The sequence below is a fragment of the Aulonocara stuartgranti genome, assembly GCF_965226115.1.
Source record: "Aulonocara stuartgranti genome assembly, chromosome: 11".
NCBI classification, from domain to species: domain Eukaryota; kingdom Metazoa; phylum Chordata; class Actinopteri; order Cichliformes; family Cichlidae; genus Aulonocara; species Aulonocara stuartgranti.
The window spans coordinates 3,366,148-3,379,115 of record NC_138947.1 but is presented as its reverse complement, the minus strand read 5'-3'; the positions used below and the strand labels follow the sequence as shown (position 1 = coordinate 3,379,115).

Sequence of the window (12,968 nt, the reverse complement as noted above, 5' to 3'; positions counted from 1 at the left end):
AGAACTGAAGAAATGCTAAAATATGAGGCGTGGCTAAAAGGCTCCATTTTAAATTAGGAAAGGCTTTTATCATTTGTTGGTAACAGCACACATATTTTGACTGACAGAGCAAGGACTGGTCTCCAGGACTGCTAAAGGACACTGTACACTCCTATAGTATCAAGTCTTCATTTACAAGATAAGCCTGACCTAATTCCCATCCTGCGCGGCACCCTTTTGGACTCTAATGGGACTCGTTTCCCAAATAAAACCAGTGCTGTATTAGGTAACACTCGAAACTAGTGATTGAGACCATAAACTCATCAGGATTTTATTGAGGTCATTGATCATGTGGGAAGCATCAGTGTTGTCTCAGACTTCTGTACAGTTACACATCCAGAGAAGATGCCCCCTGCTGGTGATTATAGGGGATGCATGATTTTGCTACTTCTCTTTTCTGACTGTAGTATTTACACCCATCTTTTATGTCTAGTCTTTGTATTTCAAAGTATCATCCGGTCTTCAGCACCCCCTGGTGGGCAAACTATAGAATAGTCAGGTCATTTATTTCATTTTAGTCCTTTATTTATTTATTTATTTATTTATTTATTTATTTATTTCATTTCGGGATTTTTATTTTAATTTATTATTATTATTATACTTTATTATACTCATGATAGTGAGATTTAGATACACGTTTATAAATAAAAAATTTTATATATCCAGGTTTCAGTCTTTCAGGTCAGTTCTTCTATCTGCGGGTGATGATATCTCCCCCCCAACTTGTCATCCTGGCTCCCCCTTGTCGTAGCATGTGTGTTGTACCTCATCAATCTATAGCTCTGTGAAAGTCCCTTCTTCCAAATGTTGGAATAACTAGTGTTGTCTATTAAGGTTCTCGGGGGGGGGGGGGGGTTAGGACCCTTACAGACGCCCCGGGTGGGAATCAAACTTGCACCTCCCGGTGTGTAGTTTTACCACTACACTATCCAGCTATGTTTTTTTTATGATACTGTAAATACTTTCCAGGTAGTTTCCACAAAGCAGTTCTGTTTGAAGGACACAAAACATTTAATCCCATTCTTGACACATGGGTATTTGCACTTTTGCTATTCGTGTAGGTTATTATATCTCTTACCGTTTTTCTCACTACACAACTCACCTTTTAACCTTGGATTTTAGAGTTCAGTCCTATCAGGTTTTCTAAGTTGTGTCTTTCTTTTAGGGTCTGCTTTTAGTCACAATACATTTATTTTATTGATCTGTGGTTTTCTCTTATTTACTAACTTGGTAAATGTTGTTCCTTTTAAAATGAGCATTTCATGAATATTACAATTGTTGCATTGTGCAAAATGTAGTTAAGTGCTCAACTTTGTGGCTATCATTAACACAACTTAATAATGTACTGATACACTTAAACTCATACTCAAGTGTACTTAAACCTTTTTAAAACAGGATTTTTCTTTAGTATTTTCGTAGTGTAGAATTAATACTTTAGGAACTTCTTTCCTTAAAAAATATGAACGAAAAGAGTACTGTACTGTAATTATCAAGATTTTTATTAAGCATACTGTACATTCATGTACCAAACAGCATCACATGAAAGTCTTCTCCTGTGCTCAAGAGTACTGACAGGAAGGCCAGAGTCCGCTAAATAATGAGGATTCAGGCTCCGCATGAACAAAGCAACACGAGGGGGAAAAAGAAAGCAAACAAGACTAGAGTGACTAGATTTAGTCTAACTTAAATCTGGTGAAACACCTTTTTCAGTGAAGAACATTCTGTCAGCAAAGGTTGGACTAAAACAGAGCAATAAATAGGCACTAGGGAAGTAGCCACATCAGCGCTAGGCCATTAGTCAGAGAGCTGTTGAAAAAGTGGACAGGCTGTTCGGGGAGTGAAGCTGTGCTGACTAGTAGTCAAATCAAAGTCCCAAAGGAAAGCAGGTGGAGGAGGAATCGGCTTCAGTGTTTGTGATTATGAGTCTGGTGAGAAAGCTCTGTGTGCGTTGGGGAACTGCTGAGAGCTGAAATCCGGGTCTTCCCTCACTCGTTTCTTGATGTCTGTTTTAACCTGAAAAACAATTGACTTCCATCATCAGTCAAGAAGGTGAACGGGCAGTCGTGTGACTGTGAGCAGCTTCCCTAAAGGCTACAGTCATAGTGGAGTTTAAGGTGATGTTTTGTCACTCATCCAAGTGACTTCTTCAGCTACAGTCTGACTTGGATGAGTGATGAAAGGTAAGACTTTTACTTTGAATGCAAACAGTCTCTGTTTACAGTTCGTGTCACAGTGTCACTCCTATTTAACTAGCAGTTACTGAGTGTTTGGTGACGAATTGGCATCTTTCAAGCAAACTACAGGTGACTGCAGACTGTATACCTCTTTGCAACCAGTTTCATCTAATGAGTGCCAGCAACCATTCACCAACTAATTGAAGAATACACATCTTTCCCTAGTGCTGTGTGGTTCCCAGCACATCTCTAGGCCTGTCTGGCAGTAGCGGCTTTAACCACTCTAGTAGTTTTCTACTAAAGGAAGTAGCTCTCCAATTTACTGGTGTGTGCTAACTGCAGGAACTGACCCTGCAGGAGAATTGTCTTTATTGCCGGTTACCAGGAAAGGAAAAAAAGCAGCTACTCTGGTGCCGGGAGGTCTGAAAAATATTTTCAGGGGTCTGATTGCTAAAAGTGGCATGCACAATTTTCCTCTTCACCAGAAGGCCTGTGATCAGTTACGTTTTTAAATTGCATAACAGCAACATAGAGGGTGCTCTCTGAGACAGTGTTTTGTGAGCTTGTAAAACGTTAGAAAGCCAATTAACTGGGTCACAACATGACATTGTAACTGTGTGATCAGATGCAGCCACTGTGTCAAACAAATTCAAGTCATCACTGCTGCATTTCTCCATAGTTTAGCATTGAGATGGACATTTTTAATCTTAGTGTCATTATGTTACAGGATTATTTAAACTGTGAGTTTCCTTTGTATCATCCTGGTGTGCTTTCACTCATCCTTCCTGTCCTTGCTCTTAAAAGCCCTCCTCATGATTTCCCAGCAGTTTTCCAGTTTGCCAGATCTATGAAAGCTGCGCTAAGTATGAACATGAACAATGTTCGATGTGCCTCTGCTTGATTTTTGCCAGTTTATGTAAGATGTGGTTACCTGTTCTGAATAAGCTTCCTTCACCTCCTGGGTCTCCAGGTCTTCCTGCAGCCGTTCAGCAGAGGTGATGGGCTTCACTCCGGCCGTCCTGGCTGCTTGACTCACTGCATCAGAGAGGGAGAGGAGGGCCGCACTGCCCTGTCCTGTCTGAAATCACACACACAAACATGCAGCATAAAGAAAAGGGAGAGAGGCCAAATTCTTACGTGATGACAAAAAGTTGCACCTGATTTTATTACCTTTCTGCGTTTTGCTGGCATGCCATGCAAATATGCATCAGACAATGGAGGCTGAGCCTTCATCTTCCTCTGAGTCATTATATCACACCTGATGATGGGAACCCATTCCTAAAACAAAGACAACGGAGAATATAAGGATTAAGCAGAAGTAGCTGAAAGGACAGAGTCATAGTTTAGGTCAGCTGTGTTACTGTGTTGCACTACAGCTAAGCAAAAACTAGTGCCAGTACAGCAACAGCACACGGTAAATGTAAAGCAGGCACACAAAGAGTTAAACACTTTTTCCAAATGGAGGAAAAAGATGACAGTTAAAGCAGTAAAAAGCGGTGGGAGGGAGCTCTTACAGGAGGAACAGCAGCAGCCCAGCCATCCGACTCTCCAGCAGACTCCTCCCTCCCTCCCTCCGCTCCCGCCGCTGCCATGTCGCCACCTAATGGCACGGCTCCTCCTGAGGCTCCCAGGTCCCCAGGCAAAACCCTCGTGTCCCGTGATGACACCCTCGTCTCCTGCGACACCGACATGGCCTCCTCTGCTGTGGTGGCTGCAGCTGGTGACAGGTTGTCCCCGATCTTTGGAGGTGGAGAACAAAACCATGAGGAAACTAAAAGGAAAACACAGGACCAGAACTGGCAAACTAAGGTCCTCTGAACTCTCGCACACCATTCTTACCGTTGCACTTTGTGCCTGTTCAGGCTCTTGGCCACCAGCTGCAGAAGACTGATCTCTCTGTGAAAGAATATCATTAATATTTATTAGCCATTTCAGACGTGCAGTTCAGAGAAATGTGATATGGAGCAGCCATCAGATAAGAGGGACTGCTCTCTCTGCATGTTGCACATGTGCTCTGCACTGCAGGAAACACACAAGGACAGTAAAACCAGATTCTGAGTCTTATTGCAGATGAATTATTGGCAAAGGCTTGAAAAGAGTTTTTGACTGACCTGCTTTGTCAGTATCTGCTTCATGTCACTTGGAAAGATTTTATTAATATCAGAAGAGTTTCTTAAAAATATTTTAAGTTATTTTAACTATTTAGCTGCACAGTTTTGTTTCATGTTGTACTTAGATGGTTATGTTTTTGATGTTCAAGGCCATTAATTATCTTAGTAAGCCTGCACTGTTTCTCATGGCCAGCAGGGGGAGAGCTTCCAGTGAAGTCTATGACCTCTGATGACTTCATGGTTCCATTCTCAACTTTTACTGAATACAACATGATGATCACTTTGTCCAAAGTCCAAATTAAAGTTAAAGACGAGGATAAAGCTGCTGTATTCCAGGATTGGGTGATGAGCTGCTACTGTGCAGGTGTGTGGTTTATGTATCAGATACACTCCTCGCTTGTCACACACACAGCAGCAAATGCTCTGCTTGAGGCTTCTACACAATGACCACAGTGTCTGTGTCCATCTTTCATATCGTGTTTGGTAATAGCTCAGTCAGGCTGTCTTCTTACATGAAATTTGTACAGATCTGCACACATATGTCGCAACGTGCAAAGATTTATCTGTAACTGCAGGATTTTGTTTGCTGTGAGTCACAAAAAATGATTTACAGTTACACAACTCTAAACACACACTACAAAAACAGCCTGAAGCTTGAGCGGCTGCATCATGCAGGTGAGGCATGGGGATTTGCTTTCCTTGAATTTCCATCACGTCCAATTTTATTCTGAGAATTAGAAATTTAACATGCATGTGTGTGTGTGTGTTTGTGTCTGCTGCGTTACCTGTGTGTGGACTATGTAGCTCTGGATCTGCTCCTGTGTGATAGGGATGTGCTCCAGAATCACCTGCAGTCTCATCGTCATCATGCTGGTCATCCAGTTAACCAGACTGGGGCTGATGTCACTTGACATCCTCCGCTGGAACAAAACAAAGTTTTTTATCTCACAGACACATTTTCTCCTGTATTTTGTGACTTTTTAGGTTACATCCTCTCTTTAAATTGTTAAAGTACACCACTTTTCTTAGTTTATATCTCTGACTATTTCTATTAACATCAAATGACAGAGCAGCTGAATTCTTCATTCTTTACTTCTAAGTTTATAACAGTGCACATGACACTTTCTCTGCATAAATTACTTTAAATAAAAAATTTGAGTAAATAAGTGCAGTACGGTACTTCTGAAGTGTGTTTAAATTCTGACTTTCATATCTACTGTTAAACAGTGGATCTCCATATTAAACTTGAACTGTTTCAAATAATGTGTAAACTGTATGTTTTACCTGTAATAGCTCAGAATTTACACTAGTTGATGCTAATTGATGATGCAGTGATAGAAAAATATAGATAAGAGTACAATGGAACTGTCTCCTGTCAGAAGCACTCAGTAGCGCCTCTGTGTGACTTCTCCTGTAAATGTGTGTAAATAAAATTGAATTTGTACAAAACACCAAATTTGACCTTCTTTGACCAAAATGTACTACTTTCATTTGTGATAAGTATTTTTTCTTGCTGAGTGGAAATTGTGTACATACAATTCGGTGGTTGATAACAGCAGTTAGAGCCCTCTGGTCTCCTCTCAGGCAGTGAAGGTTGAGAGCAAGACACTCGAACAACGCCTGGTTACACATCTGTAACAGCTGGGGCCCAAATGTTTCATCTGGAAAACACAATTTAAATTGAATAATAAAAAAAAGTGAATGTATTGCAGTTACAAGTATAACATTTCCCACAAATAAACTCTTTAAGCTGCTGTTCGACACAAAATGAGGAAACAATGAGCTAAAGTTGAGTTTACCATTGCAGCGCAGAATGTGTGTGGCGATGCGAGTCAGCTGCTGTCTGAAGAAAGTCATGTTGGTCTGGGTGATATCAACGCCCTCCAACACGCTGACTGAAGACTCTCTCTGTTGGGTTTCAAAGGAGAAGATCTCTTCAGAAGTATTTCAATCAAAAGCAGATGGCACTTTAACATAACTGGATAACTGGCTATTACTCTAATGCTGTGCAACGGACTCAAGGTCTGCTGCTGCTTACCCTGTTTGCAAGCAACTAACGTTTTACCTACAGTGTTATCACATCCCATCTTCCTATCATTGAGTGTGGCAAAATTCGTTTGAACACTCCAGACTACATGCCATGCCAGCCATGACTGACTAGACAGAACATAAACATGCAAATGGTATAAATCGTAATCTTTATCCGCGATAGCAGCTAGGCTAGCTATGATAGCAAGTTGTTTCATCTAGGTGCTTCAGTACTGATGAGTCTGAATACCAGTTCAATACTTGTTGCTACTATCAGCAATTCCAAACACTGTCTACCTTCATCTACTGCAAATTAAAGTAGTTTTATATACTTCACATCTGCTTTGCCTATCAGACAAAATAGCCCATTAATATTAGTCAAAGTCGAGCACAGCCTGAGCTCTGATGGATGTTACGCATGCGATGTTTTCCCTCGACAGTTTAAAAAAATAAATAAATAAAACAGGTGAAATGATTTTGGTGTCCGGTTCCAAATTTGTGTAAGGTCAAATTCATATTCTTATCGTTTTTTAAGGATTTCAAACTGACAGCATACATGACAATTTTTAAAACTTTTCTTTAATACAAATATCTGCAGGCTGCATGAGATGCAGATATGTGCAAAGTCAATCTATGGAATTAAATTATGTGCTTGATCAAATCCTGTTGTCATGAGAAGAGAGTAAGTGCAGGACTTACAAAGCTTTCAGTGATATATTCCTCCAGTTCATTGACAAGACTGTCAGCAGCAGCCTGTGAAAGAAAAAGAAGACAACACGCAGAAGGAAAGAAAACATCAATTATTGATCACGTTCACAAAAACATAAAACAACCAACAAAAATGAGGGATATGTTATGAAGTAAAATAGCTGCGTCTACTTGTGAAGTACCTCTAAAATTGCCAACAACATTCTAAGAATAATACAGATTGTGGTGAGTGGTACTGACAGCAATGTTCTGATCGGTGGGCTCTCTGCCGTTGAGGTAGTTCTGGTTGAAGAACTGGGCCAGTTGTGGCTGGATGCGGCTGAGAGGCTGGTGCTGACCATGAAGCAACATCACCAGGTCGGACATGGTGAAAGTCTGACACACCAACATCAGCAGCTCCCCAAAGAACCCTGGACCCACGATACAAAAAAAAAAAAAATGTACACAATCAAGAGGGAGACAACATATATAAATGAGACTGTATCTGATATTATAAGTAAATACAGGTTATTACTTACCCGTTGGTTCCTCGGGACTGATGAAAATGTTGGTTGACTGCGACAGCCTCTGCATGAACTGGGCGATACTCTCCGTGTCGTTCTGACCTTGGCCCAGAGAACCCATCATGGTACTGAGGACACCGCGAACGATGCCCGTGAACAGCTCCGGGTCGAGGGCTTCAGCTGCTGCTGCTGCGCCAGGATTAGGTGTTGGGTTGGGCCTTGCCCCGGGTGCTGGAGTGGTACCAGGGGGAGGAGGGGGTGGTGAAAAGATGGGCTGGGAGGCCTAGAAATAAAGCGGAAACAATATGTTGGGGTTTAGTGACAGTTTAAATGCAGCTGATTCTTGTGAAAATGGAAAGAACTGCACATGACTCACTTGCTACCAGCCCTTCCCTTGGAAGATATTGTGATGAATAAGAACTCATTTAAAATTATGTGTGTTCCCCAAAACCTTTTTCCTCCTTATGTTTGACGGGAATCTCTTGACAGCCAATAGAGATCGAGGTGATAGAGTTGTGCTCTCTGAGTGCTCTTTTGCTTGAATATATTCAGTTTCCAATCATCTAAATTTGGACATATTTCAACAAGGCAATCCCTCCATCTTTGTATTCATTTCTTGCACAACAGAGTGCAGATCAAATCCAAAGGTAATTTGCATGTGGAGTGCATTGTGTGCACACTTGTCAAAGACAGGAACACTTACCTGCTGCATGAATTCAGCCATTCCCTGGATGAAGGCTGGGACTCCAGACGTGGTGACAGTTATTGAAGGGTTCCCCGCCGCACCGCTTCCAGTGCCGCCAGCTACCCCCAGGAGAGAACCTAGAAGCTGGCCAAGGTCTGAAGGCATCTGCTGAGGCTGGGGCTCACTGTTGTTGGTCTCGTTTTGGTTCGGGGTGGCAGCAGTAGTGTTTGTAGCAGGAGGTGGTGTTGGACCCGAGGTGGAGAAGGAAAAGGAAGAGGAAGATGAAGAGGTGTGAGAAGAGGAGGAAAAGGAAGAAGAGGTGGGTGTGGATGTAGAGGAAGAAGAGGATGTGACCGTTTGACCAGCTGCAAAAAACAAACAAACAAAAAAATCAAAACAAACAACTAAAATACTGTTGAAGACTATGTTAACAGAAACATATGCCTGCATATTTTTACTAATGAACTTTACTAAAGTAGCTTTGCATGATTTACGGTTCAAAATAATGCTTATTTATCTTATCTAAGAGAAAGAACCCTTCAATCCATCCTGTGTGGAAAAAGCTGTTTTAACTCCTCCCCTTGAATGTCATCTTCTCTTTAAGCCAACTTTGGTTTGATTGGCTGCCCCTCATAAAAAGAAGATTTACATAAAGGTCATTATAGTTAATTATTTTTTCCAAACAGTTTAAAAAAATATCTGAAGTAATATTGTGCACTTTTAACAGTAAAACAATAGAGAATCTGTCTTTAATTGTAGTCTGCCAATTTCAACAATGCAGTAATGATGTTGTCTGTTTATTAAGAACACAGCATCTACATGACTGAGACTCTGAAGCCTTTTAAAAGTGTTGCATGCACTGAAATATCTGCTCAAAATGTCTTTGATCCTGACCCTGACAAAAACACCCCAGATAGCATCGTACAGATCCAGGAGTACAAAGGAAAAGAAACGTTTAATATGTCTCCTTTACTGAGTAGATCATCTCACCCATTTGTCCAGGGAGCAACAGCTGTCCAACCAGTCCACTAATCATCTGGTTGAGAGCAGCGGGGTTGAAAGCCTGTGAGGAACATATTATTATTCATTGATAATGCTTAAATATCTCATGGAAATCATCACACTGCATTATCCCCACCTGTCCCGGCTGCTGGCCTGGCATGGCAGTCCTCACATTTATGGTGGTTCCCCGGGTACCAAAGGCAGGAGGGGGCATGTTGGGTGCAAACGGGGGTCGGGTGAAGACAACCCGTGCCTGGGGTTGGGGGCCAGTACTGGGTGGTGGCGGGGGAGCGGTAGGAGTGGTGCTGGGTGTATTAGGGCATGTGGTCGTGGCAGAGGAGCTGGCTGTGGAGCTGGGAGGGGTAGGCTGCGGTGGGGTTGGTTGGCCGGTGGCAGCTGCGGTGGCGGCGCTGGTTGCTACGGCAGCAGCATATTGGCTGATTTGTTGCATGAGATTCCTCATAAAATCAGGAGGGAGGGCACCTAAGAGTGAAACAAACGCCAGGGAATTAGCATCACATGATTTAATTTAGTGTATTTAGAGGATTTTCAGCAGTTAGCAAACGAAGGCTTTCGTTCTCAAAACAATATTCAGTATCCCACTTGAACTGCGGCATGACGGAAAAAAATTAAGCGGACAGAAAGCTTTTCTACATCATGTGGGCAACCCCAGCTCTTGGTACTTTTTCACTTTAGGTTTTAAAAGTACTTTGGCCCAAACAGCTCTGTAGCGAACATAAACCTAAACAGTTTAAAGTCTCTGCTGTCTCAGCCAGCTAGTTAACTTAACACTCAAGGTAGGAGACCAGCGAGTCTATATCTTTCCAGCGACAGTTTTCTGGCACAAAAATTTACGGATTAATTTCATGATCACAGATTTTGTTTATTTTCCTAAACCAATGAGAAGTGATGTTCAGCCATGTAAAAAACTAAAACACGGGGCACATAAGATTTAAATATATCCAACAAAATTCATGAGCTATGACTTTGCTTTTAGAGCAGGATAAGTTTAGTTAGATGAAATATAATAAAATTTTATTACCGTATTTTCACGACCATAAGGCGCACTTAAAAGTCTTAGATTTTCTTCAAAAAGTGCGGCGCGCCCTATAGCGCGGTGCGCCGTATGTGTTGTAAGGAGGACGTAGTAGAGAACACCATGAGAACGTTAAAGGGTGAAGTGTGGGCGTTGATCGTATATACCGGGACAATCGCACATACCTGTATAAAAGAACAGGACATCGTTGTTTTAACAACCCTGAAAATGGCAAAGAGACACGCTTACGAAGCACAGTTTAAACTGAAGGCCATCAGCTACGCGGAGGAACATGGAAATCGAGCAGCGGCGAGAGAATTTAAGATTAACGAATGGATGGTTCGCAAATGGAGGAAGCTAGAAAACAAGCTCCGGCAGGTCAAGAAAACGCAGCTGAGTTTCCGCGGACATAAGGCGAGGTGGCCCGAGTTGGAGGAAAGACTCGAGCGGTGGATCATCGAGCAAAGCGCGAGCGGGAGAAGCGTTTCGACGGTCACCATTCGGCTAAAAGCGGTTTCACTAGCTGAAGAGATGAACATTGAACATTTCCAAGGAGGTCCGTCTTGGTGCTTTCGTTTTATGAAACGGTGCCATTTTTCCATCCGGACCAGAACTACGGTAGCGCAGCAACTTCCAGCGGATTATAAGGAAAAGCTGGCCATCTTCCGCTCCTACTGCAGCAAACACATCGGCGACAAAAACATCCAACCCAGCCACATCACAAACATGGACGAGGTCCCGCTCACTTTTGACATCCCGGTGAGTCACACTGTGGAGAAGCAGGGGACCAGCACGGTAGCGATACGCACAACGGGGCACGAAAAGTCTTCTTTTACTGTTGTGCTTGGCTGCCATGCTAATGGACAGAAACTGCCGCCTATGGCGATTTTTAAGCGAAAGACTTTGCCTAAAGAGAAGTTTCCAGCAGAAATCATCATTAAGGCAAATGAAAAGGGCTGGATGGATGAGGAAATGATGAAAGAGTGGCTGAGGGAGGTGTATGTAAGGAGACCAGGTGGTTTTTTCCACGCAGATTCACTAAGAGTGGAAGGCAGCGCCGGGCGAGTTACGCCACAATTTGCCAATGGATTGTAGATGCTTGGGCTAACATGTCTGCTGGCACTGTTGTTCGAGCTTTCGCAAAAGCCGGCATCGTTTCCGAGGAGCCGCACGGCACGGAAAGTGACTCTGACAGTGAAGACAGTGAACCTGGCATGTTTGATGGAGATTTAGCGCAGCTGTTCAATTCAGACACAGAGGATGAGGACTTCGATGGGTTTGATTGATGATAAAAATGTGAGTACCAAACTTTGTTTTGCTCCTGCTTTATTTTTAAATACGCACACTTGTATGCTTGTGTGTTGTTGATGATGACGATTACCGGCAATAGAAATGTGAGTAAGGTACCGAACTCAGGTTTGCTCCCGCTTTATTTTTAAATACGCATACGGTACTTGTATGCGCCCTATGGTCCAGTGCGCCTTATGTGTGTGTTAAATATAGTAAGGGCACACATAACTGAGACTGCGCCTTTTAGCACAGTGCGCCTTATGGTCGTGAAAATACGGTAACACTAATAGGTGTTTTTTGTGGAATGGTTGAAGAATTTACATGAATGAAACATGCCAGTAAACTATATATGTCCAGCCCTTGGTGTGACTTGAGTGAAACCGAGTTTGACACCTGTTTTACATGAAGACACTGGAATGCCGTACGCAGTATTTTTTAAACATGCTATACCTGGCTGTCCAGTCATTTGCTGTCCAGCTGTTGCCGTGTTTGCACCTGGGCCTGCACACAAACAAGAACACTCTCAGTTAAAGCTGGTCAGACTCTTCATGAATGTAACATTTGCATTATCAGAGCCATTGTGTAACAGACACTGGAAAGACCATCTTGCTTGTAAATCCCGAGTTAAAAGTCCCATTCTGCAGGTCTCTGCTTGAGCCAGCAGTGCAGATGTGGAACTTTAACTCCAGTGCAGTGACAGACACACACAGCTTGAATGGCGCATTCAATCAGTGGCGGGTAGGGGACAACACACCGTCCGTGTTCATCTGCATCATGACCACCGGGACTGCCTGGTGGCTGATCCTGATGACCCGGTGGCCAGCCTGTCCCTGTCCAGCCTGCTGATTGGACGGGGAAGTCTGTGTGGGGGAGGTCTGTCCCTGACCTGCCTGTTCCGCCTGGCTGGTCGGCTGAGTGGGCGTGGCTTGTCCCTCAGTGCTGTTAGCCGCAACAGTCACTGTGGCACCCAGGTTCATCTGTTGGTGAAGACGTAAGCAGTCAGTCTGGTTTCCTAAGAGATTTTCACTTTAGTGACTAAAGTTGCTTCCATTCACTTACTTGCACTGGGATGTGGTGGTGCATAGCTCCAGGAAGGGAGACCGGGTTGGTGTAATGAGAAAATGGCCGGACTACATGCAGGTGACGGGGGACGGGACTCATTAGGTTCAATCGCAGGTCGCTGAGAGCTACTAGTGTGTTACCAAGGAGACGCAGACACTCCCACGTCAGGGCGAGTGTTCGCTGGTCCTCCTCTCTCTCCTGTAGCAGGAAAGAAACCAATCTTGTTGAAATCTTACCTCATCTCAAATATAAGGACACTGTATAGAGATCACATTTACTTTATTTTTAATTACCTGCTTCTACTTATTTTATTGTTTGGGTTTTGAAATC

At 43.0% G+C, this 12,968-nt stretch overlaps 1 protein-coding gene across 3 annotated transcripts in view; it reads right to left on the bottom strand.

Moving 5' to 3' along the window:
* Window positions 1-1,520: 1,520 nt before the first annotated feature.
* bag6 (BCL2 associated athanogene 6) overlaps window positions 1,521-12,968 on the bottom strand; it is a 24,975-nt gene continuing 13,527 nt past the window's right edge. For 2 of the 3 annotated variants that reach the window (XM_082550494.1, XM_082550493.1), the window contains exons 9-25: window positions 12,636-12,836; window positions 12,331-12,553; window positions 12,027-12,077; window positions 9,387-9,733; window positions 9,239-9,311; window positions 8,267-8,613; window positions 7,579-7,846; window positions 7,301-7,470; window positions 7,052-7,105; window positions 6,124-6,232; window positions 5,861-5,985; window positions 5,110-5,244; window positions 4,053-4,109; window positions 3,728-3,952; window positions 3,384-3,491; window positions 3,145-3,291; window positions 1,521-2,052 (exon numbers count right to left, since the gene is read on the bottom strand). In XM_082550494.1, the coding sequence (XP_082406620.1) occupies window positions 1,957-2,052; window positions 3,145-3,291; window positions 3,384-3,491; window positions 3,728-3,952; window positions 4,053-4,109; window positions 5,110-5,244; window positions 5,861-5,985; window positions 6,124-6,232; window positions 7,052-7,105; window positions 7,301-7,470; window positions 7,579-7,846; window positions 8,267-8,613; window positions 9,239-9,311; window positions 9,387-9,733; window positions 12,027-12,077; window positions 12,331-12,553; window positions 12,636-12,836 (2,736 nt within the window). In that variant the 3' untranslated portion in view covers window positions 1,521-1,956. The remainder of the gene's footprint in view (window positions 2,053-3,144; window positions 3,292-3,383; window positions 3,492-3,727; window positions 3,953-4,052; window positions 4,110-5,109; window positions 5,245-5,860; window positions 5,986-6,123; window positions 6,233-7,051; window positions 7,106-7,300; window positions 7,471-7,578; window positions 7,847-8,266; window positions 8,614-9,238; window positions 9,312-9,386; window positions 9,734-12,026; window positions 12,078-12,330; window positions 12,554-12,635; window positions 12,837-12,968) is intronic. The other variant, XM_082550495.1, reaches the window with a different exon arrangement.